At 40.7% G+C, this 25,853-nt stretch overlaps 1 protein-coding gene across 1 annotated transcript; it reads left to right on the top strand.

The window, feature by feature from the left end:
• The first annotated feature begins 11,261 nt into the window (after positions 1-11,261).
• Positions 11,262-25,133, top strand: LOC105035873 (protein TILLER ANGLE CONTROL 1). The gene is made up of 5 exons (XM_010911588.3): positions 11,262-11,347; positions 11,480-11,546; positions 11,720-12,336; positions 12,538-12,646; positions 24,928-25,133. The coding sequence occupies exons 1-5, from the start codon at positions 11,342-11,344 to the stop codon at positions 24,936-24,938; spliced, it is 810 nt and encodes a 269-aa protein (XP_010909890.1). The 5' UTR covers positions 11,262-11,341; the 3' UTR covers positions 24,939-25,133.
• Positions 25,134-25,853: the final 720 nt, after the last annotated feature.

The raw sequence follows: 25,853 nt of genomic DNA on the forward strand, positions 1-25,853 counted from the left end.
ATACAACTGCCCTCGAAAATCTTGTCATTTAATGCGCGCGTGCTGGAGCCTTTTTTCGATTAGGGCAATCTGAAGAGTCCTTTCAGAACTCCCACTAGGGCATAATTCTAAGCACCTCGCCATAATGATCCGCCGGCAGCCGGCCCTACGTCATGGTAAGTGGGACACGTGGTGGGTGCTGGTGGGCTTAGGGATGTCCGCCACCATAACTGCGTCAGGTCCCATCGCTTATTTAAGCCCCCGCCCTTCCTCCAGGGGCTTCACTTCTCCTGAGGGTCGACACCTTTCTTCTGCCTGAGAGTTTAGTCACTCACCCACTCCATCGGTGCCCTTTTCGACTCTGAGCACTCTTCGCACCAGTCTTCGCCATCCCCGCCAGCTCCCCGCCGGCTCCCCGCCATCTTCAGCCCCCGAGCCTCTCCGAGGGGTTCTCCCATTGGGGCTCCTACCCCAAAGGCCAACCTCGAGAGGATGTCACAGATCGAGAGGAGTAGAAGGGGGAAAACAGCAGCCTACGAATTCTCCGACTGTCGAACCGTCACTGAGGGTTCCCATCGCCTCAAAAGGGGCTCGAGGGAGGATTCCTTCAACAACAGGGGTTTAATAGTGGGGACAACTGGTGAGGGCGTTCCGCCCAAAAATTTTGGAGTAGCTGAACGGGGTGACACCGGTCAAGGGGCAGAGTTGTCGTCACAAGCTGTGGCAGGATTCTTGACGTCGTCAAGGCCGAGGGACCAGAAGTGGTCGGCACCGATGGTGGGGCAGTAGAACTTGTTGCGGGGATGGTGGAAGTAGTGCATGCCGACCTTACCGAAGTACCTAGGATGGTGGTTGTCGTGGAGCACACGGTGGTGGTGCATGCCTCCGGCGCCATCACGGCCTCCGGGGCACCTCCGGTTCTTCTTGAAGCAGGTCGTCGTCACCGCTGTCGTTGCCGTCGCTGCCCCCTGAATTCTATCCCATCCTTTTCCCCCTAGGGCTGGGGTTTCGACGATGGAGCGGAATGAGATGGGGGCGAGAGCTGAAGGATCTATCACACGTACTGAAAAATGCTGCCGAGATGACCGAAACTGGAAGGAGAAGTTGGGAGCTTGAAGTGGTCTCCAACATGTTCCTTTTGGGCCTTGTAGTAATGTATAATATTTATTTTCTCTCAACCCCCAGGGCCTTATAACGTACATTTTTGTTAATCAAGAATGAGAAGGAGATTTCGTTACTTCATCCGCATTTTGCGTTGAGTTGCTGCCTGTCGAACTTCTTTCACTTACCATTGTTATTGTTGTATTCCTCTTTTTTTTTCTTTTCTCTCTTTTCTTTTTTTTTTTTTGAGGTCGTCCGGAGGTCATTGGTCGTTGCGTCGGTTCGCTTTTTCAATCATCCTTTTTCTTCAGCCTTAATGGCTCTGTAATACATATTTAATAAATAACATGAGAAGGGAATTTTTTGCTACCTCTTTTACTTATGTGTTGGATTGTCGCTTGCCGAGCTTCTTTCGGCTTTTGCCTTGCTTGAAGTCGATACCGTTCGGAGGTACCTGATTGCCATCGCATTGACCCACCCTTTCGTCCATGGCCGCGGATTTGTCCGGGGCCGCTCGAGTTTGCCGTCCTCTTTCAGAGCTCGAGCTCAGAGGTCCGAGCTTCTCGTCACCCTGAGGAAGTCATCCTATCTCGGGCTTGCGTGGAGGGCTTTCGTGAAGGTCGGAGATTTTGATAAGAACTCTGATCCTTGCTGAGATGAGGTTTCTTACATCTTTGATGTAATTTGTTTCCCATTCATCGCTGATGCAGTCCGCCGCTTTCCTTCTTAACTCCCCTCCCCTTTTTCCTTTTCTTTTTCTGAGTGAGGGTTTTCCCTCTGCTCTTGGTGGGGTCGCGGGAGCGTGAAGGGGCCGCTGGGAAGGTCTCCTTCTTCCTATCTGGTCTTAAGCAACCAGATCTCAACTGGCGTTAGGACGGGGTTCTTTCTCCATTTCTGACAATAGTCGATTTCAGCTCAGGTTAGGATGAGGTCCTCCTCTTGTCGCTAACAGGGCTATAGGGGCACATATGGATGCCTCGGGGCCTCTCCCCCCATTCGGTCTGAGTATAATCGGGCCTTCGACTTTGCTCATGTCAGGGCGAGGTTCTCCTCCTATCCCTAACGTGGCTGTGGGGGCACATGTGGGCGTTGCAGGGCCTCTCCCTCCATCCGGTCTAAGAGAAATCGGGCCTTCGACTTTGCTCATGTTAGAGCGAGGTTCTCCTCCTGTCTCTAACATGGCTGTGGGGGCGCATGTGGGCGCTGTTTGGCCTCTCCCCTCATCCGGTCTAAGAGGAACCAGGCCTTCGACTTTGCTCATGTTAGGGCGAGATTCTCCTCCTGTCCCTAACATGGCTGTGGGGGCACATGTGGGTGCTATTTGGCCTCTCCCCCATCCGGTCTAAGAGGAACTGGACCTTCGACTTTGCTCATGTTAGGGCGAGATTCTCCTCCTGTCCCTAACATGACTGTGGGGGCGCATGTGGGCACTGTTTGGCCTCTCCCCCCATCCGGTCTAAGAGGAACCAGGCCTTCGACTTTGCTCATGTTAGGGCGAGGTTCTCCTCCTATCCCTAACATGATTTGTTCTGACTGTCCTATCGATATAGGCTCGTGCTAAGAGAGAAGACATGTAGATATGAAACTTTTATTTAAAATAAAGTCATCGATAATACATCCGTAAGTTTTTCGAGCTCCATGGTCGCAGGGGGTCTGCTCCTCCAAGTTCCTTGAGGTAATAAGTTCCAGGCCGAACTACTTCTTTGACTTCGTACGGGCCTTCCCAATTTGGGGCGAGCTTCCCTCGATCCTGAGGTTGCGAGACAGCGGCTCGTCGAAGCACCAGATCTCCTGCTCTGAAGACTTTATTCTTGACCCGAAAATTGTAATAGCGGGCGACTTTCTGTCTGTAGGCTGCCATCCAAACTTGAGCTACCTCTCGCTTTTCTTCCAGTAAGTCAAGGTTGGCTTTAAGACCTTGCGAATTGTGATGTTCGTCGAATGCTATGACTCGTGCCGACGGGAGTTTAAGCTCAATTGGGATAACGGCCTCCGTTCCGAAGGCTAGAGCGAAGGGGGTCTCCCCCGTGGGTAGTCTTTGTGTAGTTCGATAAGCCCACAGCATATGATAAAGTTCGTCTGCCCAAGTTTCCTTCGCCTTTTCCAGCCTTGTCTTGATCCCTTGCAGTAGGGTTCTGTTGGTCACCTCAGCTTCTCCGTTCGTCTGAGGATGGGCTACGGATGTGAAGTTGTGGGAGATGTTTAGATCTTCACAGAATTTGGTGAATCTTGTTCCCGTGAACTACCGCCCATTATCAGTGATTAGGGTTCTTGGCAGGCCGAACCTGCAAACGATTGACTTCCAGATGAAATCTTGCACTTTAGCTTCTGTGATTTTTGCCAGTGGTTCGGTTTCGACCCACTTGGTGAAGTAGTCGATCGCTATCAGGAGGAACTTTCTCTGCCCCGACGCCATGGGAAAGGGTCCAAGGATATCCATCCCCCATTGCGCAAACGGCCATGGGGCACTTAAGGAGGTAAGCTCGGTGGCGGGCTGTCTTTGGATGTTGGCATATCTCTGACATCAGTCACACTTTTTGACGTACTCAATCGAGTCATGATGCATTGTCGGCCAGTAATATCCTTGGCGGAGCAACTTGTGGGATAAAGATCTAGCCCCCAGATGGCTTCCATAGATTCCTTCATGCACCTCCCACAAGGCATATTCAGCTTCCGAAGGCCGGAGGCATTTTAGAAGGGGCAAAGAGTATGATCTCTTGTACAACTTGTCCTCATAGAGGATGTATCGGGAGGCTTGATTTCTGAGCTTTCGAGCTTCTTTTGCATCGTGAGAGAGAACTCTGTCCTTGAGATATGCCATCAGTGGGTCGATCCAACTGGGCTCGTGATCAATTTCCATCACGGGCTGCGATTCTTCCATACTCGGATACTTTAAAAGTTCGAAGAGAACACCCTTGGGCAACTTGGTCGGAGCCAGTGTAGCCAGCTTGGAGAGAAGATCGATCCTGATATTTTTCATCCTTAGAATCTGCCTGATGTTGAAGCTACTGAAGGCGGGGACGAGCTTTTTTATCTTTTCAAGATACTTAGCCATGCTGTCCTCTCGTGCTTCATAGTTTCTGCTGACTTGTCCCACTACCAGTTGGGAGTCACTGTGAACTTGGAGCTGATCTACTCCCAACTCTTTGGCGATCTTCAATCCTACAATCAGAGCTTCATATTCAGCTCCATTGTTTGTTGCGGAGAACTCGAAGCGCATAGGGTACTCCACGATGATTTTCTCTAGATTGATCAAGATCAGGCCCGTGCCTGCGCCCGACATGTTGGAAGACCCATCCACGTAGAGGGCCCAGAAGCAACCAGGGAGGTCGTCTTATTCTTCAGGAGAGTTTGGTCGGGGCTCAAGGTCATCCATTTCACCCTGTTCCGGTTCGGCCTCCTTCGAGATTGTGCACTCTACTATAAAATCTGCCAATATCTGAGCTTTTACTGTCGGTCTGGGTTGATAGTTGATGTCGAATTTGGTGAGCTCGATCATCCATTTCACCATCCTTCCGGAGGCATCTGCCCGGTGTAGAATAGCCTTGATTGGCTGGTCGGTGAGTAACGTTATGGTGTGCCATTGGAAGTAGGGTCGAGCCTCCGGGCTGCAATCAACAGGGCATAAGTTAGTTTCTCTAATTTAGTATACCTGGTTTCGGCGTCTCTCAATGCGCGACTGACGTAGTAGATTGGTCGTTGAATTTTCATCTCTTTCTTAACGAGGACTGCTGCGAGAGCCATGGGGAGACTGCCAGGTACAAAAATAGCTCCTCTCCAGGTTCGGGTTTCGCCAACAACGGAGGCAAGCCGAGGTAGCTCTTCAGCTCTTCAAATGCCTGTTGGCACTCGGGGGTCCAACAGTAGTCCTTCGGCCGCTTGAGGGTTTGGAAGAAGGGTAGGCATCGTTCGGCCGACCTTGCGACGAAGTGATTCAGGGCTGCTACCCTCCCTGTAAGGCGTTGAACCTCCTTTATCGACTTCGGGGCGGCCATTTCTTGGATGGCGCAAATTTTCTCTGGATTGGCTTCAATTCTGCGCCCCGATACCATGAAGCCCAGAAACTTTTCTGAGGTCACTCCGAAAGCACATTTAGTCGGGTTTAGCTTCATCTTATATTTTTAGAGGGTGTCGAAGGTCTCCTCGAGGTCGACGACGTGGTTCATGGAAGATTTGCTTTTCACGAGCATGTCATCCATGTAGACCTCCATGTTGCGGCCGATCTGCTCTTTGAAGATTTTGTTTACCAGCCATTGATAGGTCGCACCTGCATTTTTGAGGCCGAATGGCATGACCCTGTAATAGTAAAGGCCACGGTTAGTAATGAAAGCAGTCTTTTCTTCGTCTTCCGGTGCCATCCTGATTTGATTATAGCCAGAGAATGCATCCATAAAGGTGAGAAGCTCATGGCCCGAGGTCGCATCCACCAGTTGATCAATTCTGGATAGAGGGTAGCTGTCCTTTGGGCAGGCTTTATTCAGATTTTTGAAGTCTATACACATCCTCCACTTGCCGTTTGCCTTTTTGACTAGGATGATGTTGGAAATCCAATCAGGATAATTGACTTCTCTAATAAATCTGGCTTTCAGGAGTTTGTCCACTTCCTCGGCTATCGCTTTCTGCCTCTCTGGTGCATGACCTCGGATTTTTTCTTTCGTCGGTCGATGCTTTGGATCGACGGCCAGATGGTACTCCATGATTTTCGTGTCGATCTCCGGCATGTCTGCTAGAACCCAAGCGAAAACATCCATATTCTTTTATAAAAAATCAATGAGATACGTCCGCACCTCTTCCCCCAGGTTGGAGCCGATCATCACCACATGCTCTGCATTCCCGTCGTTCAAAGGGATCGAAATCAGATCTTCGATTGGGCCACCCCTCTCCTCAGCGAGGTCATCGCGGGCGTCCAGCCCATCAACTGGGCAGGGATCGAATTGGTTACTTCTTTGCAAGGCTATGTTGTAGCAGTGTTTGGCCAGGGCTTGGTCCCCCCTTACCTCTCCGATCCCTTGGTTGGTAGGTGTTGGTGCAAAAATCCACTTGCGCCGGAGAAGCTGGAGTCGAGGGAGTCGCGGTTGCCGTCGGGACCTACAAAAGAAGTCTAAACCGGAGGTGGGGTTGCTCCGATAAGACCCTCCGATGCTCAAGTCAGTTCTCTGCCTCAACAAGAATAGAGTGCTCGAACAGAAATTTTAGCAGAGTTTTGGGATAGAAAATAGAGCTTATAGAATAACGTATCTGGGGTCCCCTTTTATAGACGAAAAGGGGGCAGTAGACTGATAGTGACATCTGTAACCATCTGGCAGTGGACTGCCCAGAGTCAGGCGGAGTTTGTTGCAAAGAGTAGTGGAGTGGGATCGTGGCCACCACCGAAACGTGACACGTGGAGTCTGTTGTGGGTAGTGGAACGGTGCCCATTGTCGCGACTTTTCAGGAGGTGGGAGGAATCGCACGGTATCTGTCGCAGGGAGTGGAGCAAAATCATGGTCATTATAGCGATCTGCCAGGGAGTGATGGAGCCATGCGGAATCCGTTGCAGGAGGTGGAGCAGTATCGTGGCCGTTGCTGCGGCCCACCAGTGGACCCAGGCCTGTCGACTGAAGTTCGACTGGAGTGTCTGGTGGAGAGAGGTGGCTGGCCATCCGTCTGAGAGGAGCTCGGAGTCCTGCTCCCGTAGGAGTCCGGATGAAGTCTTCTTTCAATCGGAGTTGGGGATGAAGCCCGGCTCCCGTGGGAATCCGGGCGGAGTCCACCTACAATTGGCGTCGGGGGCGAAGTCCGGCTTCCGCGGGAGTCTGGATGAAGTCCTCCTGTGGCTGGAGTCGGAGGCAAGGTTTGACTCCCGTAGGAGTTCGATCGAAGTCTACCTGCAATTAAAGTCAAGGGCGAAGTCCGGCTCCCTTAGGAGTCCGGACGAAGCTTACCAGCAGTCGAGGTTGAAAACGAAGCCCGGCTCCCGTGGGAGTTCGGGCGAAGCCTTCCAGTTGTTGAGGTTGGGGATGAAGTCCGGCTCTCGTAGGAGTCCGGGCGAAGCCTTCCAGCCGTTGAGGTTGGGACGAAGTTCGGCTCCCGTAGGAGTCCGGACGGAGTCTATCTGCAATCAAAGTCAGGGATGAAGTCTGGCTCTCTTAGGAGTCCGGATGAAGCTTACCAGCAGTCGAGGTTGAGGATGAAGCCCGGCTCCCATGGGAGTCCAAGCGAAGCCTTCCAGCCCTTGAGGTTGGGGACGAAGTCTGGCTCCCGTAGGAGTCCGGGCGAAGCCTTCTAGCCGTTGAGGTTGGGGATGAAGTCCGGCTTTCGTAGGAGTCCGGAGGGAGTCTATCTGCAATCAAAGTCAGGGATGAAGTCTGGCTCCCTTAGGAGTCTGGACGAAATTTATCAGTAGTCAAAGTCGGGGATGAAGTCCGGCTCCCGTAGGAGTCCGGACGGAGTTTCCCCATGGCTGGAGTCGGAGGCGAGATCCGGCTCCCGTAGGAGTCCGGTTGAAGTCTTCCTGTAGCTGGAGTTGGGGGCGAGATTCGGCTCCCGTAGAAGTTCGATCGAAGTCTACCTGCAATTAAAGTCAGGGGCGAAGTCCAGCTCCCTTAGGAGTCCGAACGAAATTTACCAGTAGTCAAAGTCGGGGATGAAGTCCGGCTCCCGTAGGAGTCCGGACGGAGTTTCCCCGTGGCCGGAGTCGAAGGTGAGATCCGGCTCCCGTAGGAGTCTGGTTGAAGTCTTCCTATAGCTGGAGTTGGGGATGAGATCCGGCTCCCGTAGGAGTTCGATCGAAGTCTACCTGCAATTAAAGTCAGGGGCGAAGTCCGGCTCCCCTAGGAGTCCGGATGAAGCTTACCAGCAGTCGAGGTTGAGGACGAAGCCCGACTCCCGTGGGAGTCCGGGCGAAGCCTTCCAGCCGTTGAGGTTGGGGACGAAGTCCGGCTCCCGTAGGAGTCCGGATGGAGTCTATCTACAATCAAAGTCAGAGACGAGATCCGGCTTCCGTAGGAGTCTGGACGAAGTCTGGTAGGTGAAGTTCGGTTGTTGGCGAGGTCCGAGGCAGTTTGGGTTGGAGTTGAACCTGGCTGGAAGAAGTCTGAAAGGGATTCGGGGAGCAGCCGACGGTCATAGGAGGTTGGCCGGCGGCAGAGCTTAGTGAACGCTTGGGGCGGCTTGATAGACGACTGGGGGAACTCATGTTGAAGGAGTTTGGGGTGGTGTAGTGGGAGTTCATCTGTCGGGGAAGTTCAGTCAACACCGTGGAAATTCGGCTGTTGGAGAAGTCCGGAGAGGTACCATCTGCAGTCGAAAGCCGGATGAGTCTTGGGAGGATCAATCCTGCTGTGAACTTCGGCTGAGGGTATTTTATACCCAACAGTAGGGAACTTCAACTTCAAATGGTAGGTTGACACGACGGCCCGGAGAGCATTGAGGCCAGGTCGGCCAAGGATCGCGTTGTAAGCTGACGGCGCCTTCACCACCAGAAAATTCATCAGAGCCCTGGATTGTCTTGGATATCGACCCGCAGCTACAGTCAAAGTTATCATTCCCTCCACCGAGATAGCATCGCCGGTAAACCCTACTAGAGAGGAGCTAATCGGTCCCAAATGGCCGTCAAGGGTGGACATTCTCGAGAAGGCATCGTAGAATAAAATGTCGGCCGAACTTTCATTGTCGACAAGAATGCGGCGGACGTCGTAATTTGCTATATTCAAGGAAACTATAACTGCATCGTTATGAAGGAATTGAACTCCCTGAGCATCTTCTTCAGTAAAGGTTATGGGCTCCTCAATCTTTTGTCGCTTGGAGGGTACGGTCAATACGTTGGTTGCTCCCTGTCGGGATTCTCCCGAGATGGTGTTGGCGAAATTCGTTAGGGGCCGATTGCCTGACCGCCCCATGCCGACGGCCATTGCTGGAGGAGGAGGAGAAGGCTGGAAAACTAGAGGTGAGGCCGGAGCTTGAGATCTGGCCGTAGAGGTCATGGATCGTCGCGCAGATGCTCTGCGGGGATGCATTGGGCGAGGACCTAGTGGAGGAATGAGGAGAGGACGTCGGAAAAGATGACCGGAGGCGGTCCCGTTAAGCGCTCCTTTAAGAATAAGGGTACCGCGAAGATACACGGCCCTTCCTCTAGCGCCAATCCTGTTGGTGCAAAAATTTGCCTGCGTCGGAGAAGCTGGAGTCGAGGGAGTCGCGGTCGCCGTCGGGACCTGCAAAAGAAGTCTAAACCGGAGGTGGGGTTGCTCCGGCAAGACCCTCTGACGCTCAAGTCAGTTCTCTGTCTCAAGAAGAATGGAGCGCTCGAACGAAAATTTTAGCAGAATTTTGGGATAGAAAATAGAGCTTAGAGCTTAACGTATCTGGGGTCCCTTTTTTATAGGCAAGGGGAGCAACGGTTTGATAGCGATTGTTTGTAACCGCCTCGTCGTGGGCCGCACGGGGCTAGGAGGAATTTATCATGAAGAGTAATGGGGTGGAGTCGTGGCTGTTGCCATGGCTCACCACGTGAAATCAGTTGCGGGGAGTGGAGCGGCATACATTGTCGCGACTTGCCAGAGAGTAGTGGAGCCGCGAGGCATCCGCCGCAGGAAGTGGAGCAGATTCGCGGCCATTACTGCGGCCTGCCGCATGGAGCCTGTTGTGGGGAGTGGTGGAGCCACGCAGAATCCGTCGCAGGAGGTGGAGCAGAGTCATGGCCGTTACTGCGGCCTGCTAGGGAGTGATGGAGCCGCGCGGAATCCGTCGCAAGAAGTGGAGCAGGGTCGTGATCGTTACTATAGCCTGCCAGGGGGCCCAGGCCTGTATATATTTATATACATATAAATATATATGTATATATATATATACATATATATATATATGTATATATATATATACATATATATATATATATATATTTGTGTATATATATATATATATATATATATATATATATATATATATATATATATATATATATATATATATATATATGTATATATATATGTATATATGTATATACATATATATATGTATATATGTATATATATGTATATATATATATATATATATATATATATATATGTATATATATATATACACATATATATATATATATATATGTATATATATATATATATATATATATATATATATATATATATATATATATATATATATATATATATATATATATATATATGTATGTATGTATATATTTATATTTATATGTATATATTTATATTTGTATATATACATACATACATATATATATATATATATATATACATATATATATATATATATATATATATATATATATATGTATGTATGTATATATCTAGATGTGTGAAGGTATGTTACCGGGTTGTAGCACATTCTTCTTTTCAAATGCTAATTTTTAGATGTCCAGGAATAATTGGGTTGCGATCGTGGGCAGAGCGGTAATGGACTAGGTTTTAGCTTTTTTTTTTTTAATTGGAACAAAAATTTAGAAAAAAGAGTTTGATGTATGAACATTCAAAATTTTGGTGTAGGTACATTTTAAATAAATGTTATGGTGTTTCTGAAATATATGTTAGTGGAGCAGAAGCTCGGACATCACCATTACTTGGTTCATTGCTATGGTGTTTCTGAAATATATGTTAGTGGAGCAGAAGCTCGGACATCACCATTACTTGGTTCATTGCTGTGGAGAATATGCTAATGGAAGCAAGAAATGGCGGTCATGGCATGGTCAATCCGGATTGATTTGTTGCTGTCTATCACGTGCCTACCTCGTGCTTTTAAGATGGAGCATCACATCAAACCAACGGATCTTTCCAAGCGACAGAGCTGATGCGATGTTGCATGATAGAGCAGAGCCCAAGAAACAGTACTACGTGATGGTTGGCCGACGCCATGCTGGACTCTTTGTCGTTGCTGGCACGATGGTCTGATCGGCCAGAAGCGAGCCAGGCCCATCCTATTCGCCGGACCGCTGATACATGTGCTCTTGACCGCGTCTGGGCCACCAGTGTCCCTTTTGACCAGTGGGTGCTCCCATAGCAGGGGCCTACGGGGACACCGAACCCTATAAGAAGAATCCGGCCGGTTTAGTCGAGCCAAAGCGAAGCCAACTAAGCTCCAGTATCCTTTGCCGGGGGACCCATCTCCGGCTTACAGGTGTCCCCTTTTAGAGCCTCCCGAGTAGTTTGGCCCTCTCCCGCATATATACATTCACTCCCACTCTCCCTCGGTCCATCCCAAGTCCAATCCCGCAGTGGCCTTCACTCCAATCCCACCCCAGCTGAGAGACACAATGAAGGTAAGTTGACACATTGTTCATTTATCTGTCATCACCCAAATTGTGCAAGTTTTTTTGATGAAGAGTCTAAATAATTTCGAGCAAATAAGGTAACTGAATGCATTGTCCATTTTGAGCATTCCAATGGTGCAGATTTTCAACTGGATGCACCGCAGATTGCACCCAAGCATGAGCTACTCTCAGGTTTCTCAAAAGAAAGGTCGAGTCCTCATTTTCCTTTTGAATTAATTACTATGAGCAATGAGATGACACTGTGAATCTTATTTCATCCCTAGATAATTCCTGGCTGCATTTGTTGTTCGTTGTAAGTTTGGTTCTGCTTTTTGTTAATCTATCTTGAGATGGCATTTTTGGTTCTTATTTCAACTCCAGAAGTAGTTTTTGGTGGGGAGACGGAGAAGGAAGAGATGGTTCGTCAGAGGGAAGGGCATAGGGACACAGAAGCACTGCTGCTTCATGACATGCTCGATGGCATCCTCACTATTGGCACGTTAGGCCATGGTCATCCCTGCCATGTCCTTTTCTCCCAGTCCAACTCCCCACAAGAGGAATCACTCCAGAAGGAACAGGAGAAAGAAGAGGGGGAGGACGAGGATCAGGAACAACAAGTAGTCCTAGCAGTAGCAGCGTTTGTTGTGGAGGAGCGTAAACCGATGGCCGTCTTAGAGTCCGCTTTAGTTAAATCACCACTTGATGAGGAGGACAAGAAAATGGTGCAGATGGTGATGAACGAAGAGGAACCTGAGAAACTCCTCGAGGAGCCGTTGTTAAAGAACAAAGAGAAGAAAGAAAGGGGTAGGACAACATTGGCCGAGCTGTTTGCTGCCGATGCCTCCATGGATAGGAGAAATAACGCTTTCAAGAGGTCTCAAGTCGCCAACCCTGTTGCAATCAGACCTCCGAGCGCTTGTCCCAAGACCAACACGCCGCACAAGAAGAAAGGAGCCAACCCGGCGCAAGCCAACACCACTTCAACAAAATTACACCGAGTACAGTGCAAACACCCCCTTCTATAGATCCATATATTTCACTCTTCTCCCCACTCGCTCCTCCCGCGCACGTTAATGATTACTTCGTGGGAATGAGGGAATGCGAGTGGAGCAGCGATGGCAAAGTTTTAGATTGTTGACTAGTAAGTTACTAACTCTTATTTTAATCTGTTGTAATTGGTTTTTTGTGGGAATGGGTAGCTGTGGACGAGGATGCTGAAGAAGAAGATCCATCCGGAGCTGAACGAGCAATGCACTACTGGTGAGGTGCCACTGATGACCGCACAAGTGGGGATCTCTTCTCGCACGGGTAAATTCTCTCTCTAACATGCACACGTTTTTTATCGTATTCTTGCCAGTAAGAGCGAGAAAATATTCGCTTGCTTTAATATCGATCGATTGAAACGGCGAAAAGTGAGGGTAGTTGATGGAGACAGAGCACATGGTGGTCCACGGTTCGCAACCTCTTCGTCTTCATTCGCCCCCGCGCTAAAAGGTGAAAACCATGGATCGAGTGGTGGGATCCCAACTCTACACTCGGGTAGACCATTACTTTGGGCCCGCCCGAAACGAATGCGATCCAGTGCCATTCACTCTTCCACGTTTCCATTCCTTATTACTAATGAAGCGTTGGCTTTCCTCAAATCTACGCCCCAAATTTCCACCGTAGAGACACTAGATAAAATAATTTTTTTTTGAACTGGTTCAGGATCATCAAATTCGATATGAATCGCTGTAACCATTATAAAAAAGATTAGATAAAATACACCAACAAGACCCCGATATCAGAAAGGTTAATCGCATGCCAAATTTTCAAAAATCCTAACTTGCTCGTACATTATCTAATTGAGGTATCTTTTGTTAAGAAATAGAGTGACTTTGAGCTCAATGATTGGGTGCCAATCTATAAGAGTATAGCGCATCAAGTGATCGAGATCAAATTCTATCATTAGGGTCCCAAAACAGATTAGTATATCTTTCAATCCAAAAAGATTTAGGTAAAATGTTTATGGACAAAATCGGTGTAGAAATCGTGATTTACCTCTTATAAGACTAATCTTATATTTCATTGGGTTTATGAGAGGGAGATAGAAGAATGGATATCCATCTTTACCATTTGATCCAAAAAATCTTAGGAAAGACGGATGAAAATGAGGAATTATCTATCCACTATAATCATCCTATTTATATCCTCTCAAGCTAAGATGATGCAAGAAAAGATAGATGAAGTTCACGAGGTTGATATGTTGATAAAATTATTGCTCATTAATTTTTGATAATCTCAACAGCTATTTATATTTTCATTCATTCTATTCATATATATTTTCTATTTTATATATACTATTTATCTGAAAACATTAAATTTTATTAATAATTATTTTAGTTTCAGTATATAATTTCTATAATTGTAAGTAAATAATTAGAATTGTCTTTGATTATTTTTTTATCTTCATTATTTTATAGTTAACTATTTATACAAAATTAATTAATTAATTAATTAATTAATTTTATTTCTTAGTTATTTACATAATTAATATATATAAATAAATTTGTGTATAAATAATTATTTTATAATTTTATTTAACTAAATTAATGTAAAATTAAATATTTATATACTTTTTGTATAATTACAAAGGTTATGAGTTTATGTATTAGCCTATCATTTTAGTATAAGTAAGATTAATAAATTAATAATAATAATTTTTATTTATTAAAATATAATTTAATAAAATTATTATATAAATATCATCCATCCTTCCTTTCATTCATCCTATATTAATCATAGAAGAAAATTATTCCCATCCATCCTTCCATATTTGACCAAACATATAGAAGAATGAATGGGTCTTCCATTCATCCTCTTCCTCATTTATTTTTCCTCTTTCATCCATTCTTCCTTCAATCCATCATTAATTCCAAATGGAAGATAAAACTTGTTCTGATTATTTTCAATAGTTATGTAAATTTTGAAAAATTTGTATCCTTTTATAATTAGAAGTGGAATTTAACCTAAATTATGCACCAGCAAACCAAATTAGTATAAATAAATGTTTTTATAACTCAATAATTTGATAATTCATTGAGAAAAGAAAAGGAATCTATATCTTATTTTAGCTAATTTCCTTCTCCACAAAATAGATTGACCCCTCTTTGTCATCAAACAAGAAACAACTAAGAAAGGAAGTTGGCAAGCCCGTTCGAACTATGTAAATTAGTTTAGCAGAAAGACCCAGCTCTTTTAAGAGATTTTTTATACATTTAAAAGAAAATTTTTATTAAGCGGATTGAAGGAATTACTTTATTTTTCTACATAGGATGACAAACAAATAGACAAATAACTATTTTTTTATATTAACATGACATAATAAATATAGGAATCCAACACAGAAGATCAATTAATGGGAGTAGTCCCTAGGATTTGATAGTAGGATGACGGGATATAAAACATACTTGTATAAGTAATCTTAGCTTGTCCAAGCTAGAGGCTTGGACCATTTTGTAGCCAAGTTGAGCTTGGGCCAAGTTATTTAATTCAAGCTCAGCACCAGCTGATTACATGAATAAAATCCCTTTTTTATCATCAATTTATTCTCTTGACTAATATGAAAATTATTATTTTATTAAAAAATTTAGTCAAATGATGATCATTTATGGAGTTCACTGTATTGATATAAATGATACTGAAACATTTATTTTATTCAAAAATCATGCGTCTATGTGTAATATATATTACTGATGAGAGATATAACATACCATATTATGACTGATTAGTCCAATAACAGAATTATAAATATCTGCAGTAATTAATTGTATTTTTCCAACTCCAAATGAGAATGCTCATTGCTATATATATTTGGGGCTTAGCTTTCTTTTCTTTTTCTTTTCACCTGGGAGAGTACATTGTTCCAATTAATTCAGGACCCACCTCTCCCACTCACCGTTCCCTCTCCACCATGTAACTATTAGCAATGAGACATGCTTTTTGATTGTTCAAACATAAGCAGAGTGGGTAATTGGTAGCCATTTAAGCCAATTGAAACTACCGACACCCCGTCCCATTCGTAGCCCTCAGGACTAACTTGGTTGCCAACGCATGGAGTAAAATTTTATGCATCCCTCTCTCCCCCACGTGTGAGCGCGGGTGTGAGCAGCCTCTGCAAAATAAGCTTTCCATGGCAAGATTCTTGCAGGGACTCATCTAGTTCCCAAAAATTGGATAGAGGAAAAATGTGATTCCTAGGCAGCAGAAAAAATCCTCCTATTTAGTTAGAGTTTTCAGTGAAAAGAGATTGAAAAAAATATCTTCCTATAGAAATATAATTTTCATATTTCATGAGAAAAAAATTCATGAAAAAGATAGATTTTTAGAATGTTCAAAGGATGGGAATTGGGGCTCTTTTTTCCACAAATACACTTTTAATACTCTTCTTTTATATTATATTAATCTAAATATTAGTATAATATTTATTAATATTAATATTAATATTTATTATGTTATGTTAATATTAATAAAATATATAATAAGTTATTATTAATATTTTTATTAATATAAATATTATATTAATATTTATTCAATGTTGGAGAGCAAAAAGATATGGTCTTATATTTATTAAGATATTTTAAATAATTTATTTCAAAAAAATGGATGCTTAATCAAAAATAAGTTACTCTAAAATAAGCTACTTTTTCATTATCTACGAAACACGCTAAAACTATTTTCTTAGATACCATATTTTCAGAAATTAACTTTTTAAAAATAATATTTTAGAGAAAAAAAATTCTTCCTACAAACCAAACGAATCGATCTTAATAATTAAATCTAAAATCTAATTAATCATAATCCCATGATAATAAATCTAAAATCTAATCATAATCCCATGATAATAAATCCAAAGCTCTACTAGAAGATCATGAATAATCAAAAGTTCTTTTTCAAAGCATTGAATAGAAAAAGTTGGTTATCCAACCATGCCTAAACTTGACCTTAATCACTATTTGTTCATGCAAAAAATCTACCAAAAGGCTAAATTGCTATTTTTCTACTCTTATCATTGAAGCCCAAATATTTCATGACCAAAGAACCAAATAAATTTTAATATAAAATCAAACACTCCGATCAGAGGTACTGGTTGTTCTAAAAATGGGTCAGAAAAATAATTTCACCGTATTCATTTCCATATCCGATTCAAGTCGGATATGGACATGGATTTTTTAGTTTGATTAGATCTAGATATGGATCCAGATGTTATTACAAAAATATATAGGATTTGAATTTGGATTTAGATATACTTGGTTTTTCCAAATTTGGATCTAGATATTTGTATAACAAGGTACCTAAAACATCTAACTTAAGAAGCAAACACCCAACCAACAGAGCACAATACTGCATCTAATTTATGGGGTCATTCTCTTTACTTATTCAAAAACATGCAGATTATTAAATAATTATTTCATGTATATTGTTATATTTTATATTTTTATCAGATTTTGCTCCAAAAAATTTAGTAATAATCTTTACATTATAATTTTACTTTACAAAATTTTATTTTTTATTATTTTAGTACAAATCTAGTTGAACTAGTAACTTAGACTCTTGACTAGGTCAACATCCATGTAGGTTTAATAACCATATCTTAAATGTTTAATGATCTTATATCACATGTAATCTCCATAGTGAATTACATTTTCATCCTTTATGATTACATAACTAATATCAGTTTTCATCATTGAGTTCTACCTTTATATTCAAATAATATCTGACTTATATCCATATTTAGATAGAGAAAATATGGTTATAACAAGTATCCAACTTATATCGATATCTGATCATAATAAATATGGATATACCTAATATCTAATTTGTAGCTATATCTATTTAGAAGAAATATGGATTCTAATTTTGGTATCCATTTAATATCCATATCGATTTTCATATTTATTAAAAAATATGGATATAAATATGGATATATTAGTGTCCAATCAATATTTAATCTATTTTTAGTCTTAGTATAAGGTAATTGGCTCTGTAGAATTAGAATATGGGTGGACCTTAAGTTATATGGTCCACCAAGGTCTACAGTATCATCACCCTTGGTCTTCTCCCTACGGTGATGGTTGCAGGTTCTGACAAATACTAGCATATGGTTTGCTTATCTAGCCAACATACAACATAAACAAACTACACAATTAGTCACTCAATCTTGTTTAGTCCAATCTAGCAAAAATTGGTTCAGTCCAATCTGAGAGCCACTCCTTCCATTAGTTCTTGTATCTTAATCAACATGAGTAGCACTGAGAAGAAATTGATCAGAAATATAAATAAGAAAAGCTGCATTTAGTCCAAATTGATACACTTTTTGGTAAGCAAAATGAATGCGAATGCTAGACAAATTGCCAAAGGATTTGGACAGCTACATCATAGGAGGGAAAAAAAAAAATGACAAAGTTTATTTTGGACCATTACTTTAGATTTAGAGATATAGAGTAACATTACTTGTAGAAAATGTTCAAGGTCATATGTCACATCAATTCTCAACTCAGTGATTCTATATCGATGTCCGTGATCGGCAGATGGTACCTAGAGGTGGCAATGGATGGATTTAGATTAATTTGACTCTTGACTAAATTGATTTTGGTCAAAAACTCTCCAACTCATACAAGATCCATCTATAATTAGTTTAGAAAGTAAAAGTCCATGGTCAACCCATTTATTTTATATTAATCGATGTCCACCCATCAACTCATTTAAAATTTTGACTCAATCATATATAACTTGAAACAAAAATATGATGCTCAAAGATTACATGCAATAAAATCAAATTTAATTTCAGACATGTCATCACAATCACAATAAATTTGGAAACTTCGGGTATATGATTGTAACAACCAAATATAGGACAAAATTAGTTAAAATGCAATCTCAAAGCATAAATCCTAAAGCCTCCCCTCTCCATCACTTTCTATAACCTTCTTCTCTTTAAAGTGAACCACAACAATTGGTTCCTCACAGATCACCTTGAATAGGGGCTCATCAGCTTTGTGAACTTGAGCTCATACCTACAAATTTATAGTCATGCTGATTTTGCATCACCTAGGAACTGACTTAATTATGAAGAAGCCCACCTAAACCCATTTAATTCAAGTGTGTTTGTATGGTTGATGGGTTGAAGGAACCAGATCTAGGGTTTCAGGGTTAGATCTTGAAACTTTTTCAAGATCAGGCAGCAGAAGACTAAAATAAATCAAAATTTATCTTATAAAATCAGAGAATCTCTAGATCTAAGATTCTATTATATGATATTAAATTAGAAATTAAAATATAAAGAGCAAGAACTACATATTGATCATATCAATATGTTTCTATACTACATCTAATGTATGTAAAATATAATAGATCAGATCTATTACCTTGCAAGTTAGACATTCTAACTTTGCTGATCCGGACTTGAGGATGATGTTGTGAGTCACACATATGTCCGACCTCTAGGAGTCATCCATACGAGCCCACGAATCACGATCAGAAGTCATGATCCAGAAAATCAGTACAGTATGCTAGTACTGTGCTGATCCTTCTTTGATGGTCGATTAGATGCCTCCTTCTTGATTTAGACTCTTCTAAAGATGAGAAGTAGGAGAAGGAATTTTAGATATGAGACACTCTCAGAAAATTCATAGATGGAGGAAGAGAAGAGGTGAACTCAGCAATCCTAGAAGAAGACCCTCTTCTTCTTCTCTTTGCTCTCACTTAGACATCTAGTTTTGTGTCTATTATATCTCCACGCCCCAACACTCTTTTTCTCTGATTTTCACACGCCCCAAAGGTCTCTCAATGCTCTATAATCCATGAAAATTTTAAGAAAAAATTTATCTTAAATAATGAGATATGAAGAGTCATTGTTTAGGTCAAATACCTAGTCAAGAAAAATTCAAATAGGGCAAGACAAGTGGTGCCCAACTCTTGGGTGCCCCCTTTTTTTTTTGCCATGGACCACCAGCAAAGGGCGAACAATATGTGCTATAAAAGTCATAAAAATCTCAAAAAAAATCTGAGTAAAATCAGTGCCATAAAAAAAGAGTTTTGGTTTCCTAAAATTCTATCTCATAGAATTTTAAATCCAAACTAATTCCTACTTTGACTTGGTCCACAACCACATTCCATGTAAGAGAGAAAGAGTGGAAAGCTTTGAGCGTGTGTGAAGGCCTGGGAGAGAAGGTTTTGTCGCACAAAATAAGAGAGAGTGGGCATGGGGGGCTAAGGTGGCGCAAGGTGGAATCCTAGTCTTACTAGGATTCAATCTATGACTTGTTCAAATTTGATTTCTCAAACTAAACTAAATCAAAATCAAATCAACCCAATTAAAATAGGTCTTAACCAAATTAAAAATATAATTTAATCAGATTAAATTAGATTTAAATCTGATTTAATTTTTTAATAGAATTAGAAATTAGGTTGGCCCAAGTCCTAATTGGACTAGGACTAGTTTTTTCTTACACTTGGCTTATCCAATAAACTAATTGGACTTGATCCAATCAAGCCCAAACTAAATCTAATTAAATCATATTCAATTAAATTTAATCTCAATCCATTGGCTTAATCAAATTAAGTCAATTAGCAATCGAATTGCTAATCGATTCTCTTGCAATACTTGCACTAGGCTAAATGTCAATCGTATTGATCGTTTAACCTTAGAACGATTCTTAATCGTTGATCAACCATCCGATCGGATCATGAACTCTAATGTGTGTGACCTTATAGGTCCGAACTTAAGTCGATAGTACAGAAATAAATTTTTGTATCAATCGAAGTGACCATCTAGTAATGGTACCCGACGGTCGGATAGGTCGAATGTGTTGAACAACATCCTTAGAACCCATGCGGATATAGCTTTCATATAATTCATCCCTTTGATCAAAATGCTCATAGGACACCTCAGAGTTCAATTGTCAACTCTGATCAGGTTGTCCACATTGTATTTCAAAATATCAAATCCATCTGATGGATTACCCTGGCCAAGATTTTGCTAAATTGAAATACAGCGACTCATTCTTCTCCAACTCTTGGAGTGGTCAATCCTATCTTGATCACACTCCGACTTTGCAAGTACTTGACTGTGCCCAGAAGCCTTCCGTCACTGAATTAGAAATTCAGTTAGTCCAGTACCAAACACAATGAGTTGCTTGCAAGTCACTGAGGCGATCTCAGGTCTAAGGGACACTTATACCTATATCCTATCAGAGACATTCTCGACAGCAGAATGCTCTGGAGTTGGTCACGTTTCATGATGATGTACCCTTACATCTCACCTGTATGCCATATCAGTGTCTCCACACTCCTTAGTTAAGAGGACAACCAATCCATATGGCCTACAGTGATCTATGCTTGATAGAAGCTGTCATCCTTATTAACAGCCTATCATTTGGTCATGAACAGTTTTAAGGACTAATCGATAAATCCTCTCTTTATCGAACCTAAATAGTCCTAAAAATTTCATCACAATAACGGAGTTCATTAGAAGATGAAAACTTGTGATGAAAATATCAAAAATATATTTTATTTATTAACAAATCAATTATAATACAAGGTTGCTCAACCATTAACAGATTGACGATTGACTTTTGAGATATATTTCTCAACATGAGTTTGATTCAAATTTTGCCGGTCAAATTTGCCACCCCTTATAGTACCCCATTCTCTAATTGCCACATAGGAGTGATGAATGAAGTGGTGAAAAGGTGGATGATCTATAGCAACGCTGTTAATTGAGTGATATGATATAATGGTTAAATATATCTTGCTTCATTTCAACAATAATAAAAAGAGTTCTTTCTCTTCTTTCAAAAAGAAAGAAAAAAAGAAAGAGGGAGACTCACTTGCAAATAATTGCCAAAGCTTAAATCCTTGGAGATGCATCATGTAAGACTCGAATACAAAACCTCTGACTCCTAAGCAGCTGGCTTGTGTTTGACCACCATAAGATGCACCAATTTAAAGTATACTAATGATTAGAGTATTGAAGAGCTTAAATGAAGCCTTCTCCCTATTCTTATAATAGAGAAGATGCTACTGATGCTTTTTCTTCCATGAATAACTCATAATTGATGCTCTTCCAAATAATTACTTTTTAAAAATTATTCACAAAAAATAATTCTTTTCTACAAAAACAACCTATTATGGTTATTTTATTTTATTTATTTTATTTTTTCTGATAGATTGAGTAACTCATCGGATTTGTGAGGTAAACCCAAACCTACCAGTTTGTACTCAGACTAATTTTAGGTTATCTAGTAACTAGAACCCCATGCAAACTCATTTATTTCAGATGTACTTGTGTGGGTTTACGGGCTTGAGTCAAATTTTGCCATCCTTAATAGAATCGAAGAACCTAGTTGACGCAACCTATCCCCAAATGTACCACCACCATTCTTTGAGTGGCACATTATAAGAACAATAGATGGATGATCTTTAGCATATCACTAGAAGAATCATATATGTATATATGATAAAATGTTAAAAGTATCTTGCATCATTTCCATAATGACAAAATAATTTTTTTTTGTTTTTAAAAAGAAAGAGAGGGAGATTCACTGGCGCTATAATTATTTAAGCTCAAATGTTAAAAGTATCTTGCATCATTTCAATAATGACAAAATGATTTTTTTTTTTGTTTTTAAAAAGAAAGAGAGGGAGATTCACTGGCGCTATAATTATTTAAGCTCAAATCCTTAAGGATGCACCATGTAAGACTCAAACCTAGAATGTCTAGCTCCTAATTAAGTAGACATATGAGATTTGACCTAATTTAATTAGGCAAAATTCACTTAACTTAATTCAAATCTCTCAAAAAAACTAACGAAACAAGTAAAAAATTTGGTGAAAATAAGGTCTAGGTCCTTTCTTTCAAATGATGATTTATGAATAGAGATGGATAGCCTTAATTTGTAATAGTCCCGTCTACACTTGTTCAATCCATGTTGAATTTCTCTTTCTTAATTGAAATAGGATTAATTTTTTTCAAAATAGATACAAATAGTAGAAATAAATATGAAAGAGCTAAAATCCCATAGAAATAGATCTTGACTCTTGTATCAACTTTTCCTTCGATCTCTTTGTCTAATTCTTCATAATTTAAAAGATACGTTCAATTAATTTTTTTTCAAAAAGAAAATTTTTAGTTTGATCCATTTATTTTAGGGCCCAAATGATGGAACTTGTCCATAAACATTAGCTGCATTGCAACCTTTAGAAGGAAGATGCCATATTAGAGCTTGAAAGATAACCTAATAATAAAACAAAAAAATCATCTTAATCGAGTGTTGTATGGTTGAGTTAATGCCTCCATAAATCTAGGAGATCATTTGGCTTCTCAATACAATAGATCTTGCTCTAAATCCTATTCAGTCCTACTCATAGTGGCAAAAGTGAGTCATATCGAATCTGGTTATCCTTCAAGATTATGGCCACCAAGAGAAATTTTAATTGAGAATACTAATAAATAGTGTTAAAGATATTATGTAAAGCCCTTGTAACAGAGAAGAGGTTACTTTCAATATTGCCTTCCATTCCATGATGGTTATTGATAGTTTTTTTTTTCCTTCCATGAATAACTACTCACTCCTAAACTGGTGCTCTTCCAAATAATTATTTGTAAAAATTACTTACAAAAATATTTTTTCTACAAAAACGGCCTATGTACATTTAATTACTTTAACTTAGAAGGATGATATATACCATGCTTTGATCAGCATGTAGAAATAATAGGGAAACAACTGATAAAAGCCAGGACTAAAGGTGGGGTTAAAATGGGATTGCAACTGGAGGACAATAATATCTTCTTGATGGTTCTGCGAGTGAAAGCATGGTGAATGCCGTTTAATCACCTTCCACCAACCATTTTCATCCACTCATTTTTATATGTCTACAGTAATATTGAAATTCCATAAATTTAGATTACAGATCACAGGAAAATACTGATGTGGACACTCGTTTTTGCATGTCTAGACGGTTACCATTGATATGAGATATACTCAGATTATTGATCACTAGAAAATGGAGTTGTCACTCTCATCTCTGAATGTCCAAATAGTTGTCATTGATTGGAAAGATTTACATTGGAAAATAGAGTTTTCCATATTGGAGAGAGCGCAAGCTTTCACTTTTCACATATTTATTTACATGTTAGCCAAGAGTCACTAAGGCTGCTACCTAAAGTACGACAGCTTGGGCACGCGGTCGTTGGTTCTTACAAGTTTGGAGGATGAAGGTGTATATTAAGTAAAAATATATTTCTTCCCAAATTTAATTTGTTCCGACAAAATTACAAATTAATAGCTTTGTTAGATAAAAGGAATGGGAGCTAGATCTTACCGATGCTCTTTTCTGTCTTGTTGTATTTGTCTGCTAACAAGGCCTTGTTTAGTAACTGATTTGCCATTTAAGTAATATTAAAGAGTTAAAGCACGAAAATTTTATTTGGTCATGTCACACTTGAGGCCTTAATGTGTGCCATATATTGGCTCAAGAAATCTTGGCAAATGTTAGCCCAAATGGGTTATTATAAGCTAAACATTTCCCCATGTGTATTTCTATAGAAGAAAACTGCATACTTTGTATTTACATGAATGAGCTTCATTAGATCCTTGCCAGCTAAAGTCCAATAGGCATGAATTCCCAAGATCAGATGTGCATTTTTGTTGGGGCAAGATATGGGGAGCTTGACGACCCATGTTCAAAATATGATCTCAAAGTATGCAGTGTTCTATAATCGCACTCGTTGGAAAATCTTGCTTTTCTGAGGTAGCCGAAACCACATTCAACAACTTTGGGATACATGTTCCCTTTGCATATGTATTGATATAGCTTATTATATATTGATCCTTCAAATTCATTATTTGAATATTTACCACTAAAATCATTTTATCTTTGCAATGACACCATAAAAAACTTTGTATAAAAATATAACTCTTTACATAATAGATCAAAATTTTAGAATTTTGTCAAGGGTGTAAATACAATAGGATTCTATCATGCTTTTGCACTCAAAATGCTAATTAAATGACACCCATCACTTAAAAATTTAACATGAGGTGTATTCTTGCAAGAGTAATATGATTTGAGGGTTATATGTATGTAAATAGTGACTTTTGGAGGGAAAATATGTGATAAATCATACTTAAAGGGTTATTTATGCAAAACAGTGTAAATGATCTCATGCATGCATGCTAGCACACCTATGGTAATTAGAAGCTTAAATAGAGTTCTTGTTTAAACAACTGTATAACTTATCGATGTTTGCCTCCGCTAAAAAGATAAAAGTTGCCACTTCTGCATTGCATCTGTTTCATCTTGTTTTACATAGGCACATGAGTGCACTCCTTGGTTAAGATTTAATTAGCTCAGGAAAATAAGGACGGCAAATGAGTATGGATATAGTTTTTCTAATACAAATTATTGTAACCCATGTTAATGCTGGACCCATGCTTGAGTCTAGACAATAGGTATTTAAGAAAATGATCAAGACCCAACTCGCATTTATTAGCAATCAGCAGTGCCAATGTGGATGTTAACCTTTTCTTTTTTGTGATTTACTACAGAGGTGGTGTAAATTCTAATGCATTGGTAGTTCTTGTACGGGGAATAAAAATGCGAATGAGAGCAACATGTGGTACATCTTTGCCAAATAGTAGTTTCGTTTGATTGTGATGCACCAGTGGAGCTGCAAGCCAAGCTAGATAAATGTATAATAACTTGTGATACTCTTGTACGTGATTACTTTTAATTCTATAATAAAGGAGATAGTTGCACATTACTCTTGTCATTATAGTTATTGTACATATATCTAGGATTCATAGTAAACGTACTATAATGCTGTTGGCCTCTCTGTACATGTGTTGGATTTTGAAGTCTTTAAAATTAGTAAGAAGAAGAGTTGGTATTTCGTGAACAAAAGGTTGATCCTCCAAGGACCGGCTCACTTAGTCTCAAGACTGTGACGATGGTGAGAAAGTCACTTTTGATGATCAACTTCTGTTTATCAACAAAATATTGCCATCTAATTGGCCTCTTGAACTAGTCATGCTTCCCAGAAAAGAGGATTGTGAAGAGGCATCTTCTAAGAATACAGCGAAATTCAATGCCTGTGCTGATCAAAAAGCTTGTTGCAAAATTACCATGGACCGAAATGAAAGAGCCCTCAGAATTGGCTAACTTACATGTTCATTATTAGGTACGGCCATGCATCTAAACTATGCTCATTGAGTTAGTTAGGTCGTTCCTTTCCCAACCATCCATCCATACCCTAGTTTTGTTAAAATCGGTCAATAATCCATCTTATCCCCTCTTCAAGTGATCAATTAATTTAATTATGCCTAATTGCATCTAATTGTATTAATCAATCATTTTCTTCTAATTTTGACCTCTAATATTCACATTTTCATTTAATTCCTCTCACCCTACTTCAGTCTGAGCCAATTCATCCACCCTTGAACCTAATTCCACCTCACTTCAAAGTGATCAATTT

Source organism: Elaeis guineensis, chromosome 12 (assembly GCF_000442705.2).
Source record: "Elaeis guineensis isolate ETL-2024a chromosome 12, EG11, whole genome shotgun sequence".
Lineage (NCBI taxonomy): Eukaryota > Viridiplantae > Streptophyta > Magnoliopsida > Arecales > Arecaceae > Elaeis > Elaeis guineensis.

Coding starts and splice junctions, on each gene's coding strand:
- LOC105035873 (XM_010911588.3), top strand. Junction 11,547..11,719: donor TCAGGTTTCTCAAAAGAAAG/GTCGAGTCCTCA, acceptor TTTCAACTCCAG/AAGTAGTTTTTGGTGGGGAG. Junction 12,337..12,537: donor CTTCAACAAAATTACACCGA/GTACAGTGCAAA, acceptor GGGAATGGGTAG/CTGTGGACGAGGATGCTGAA.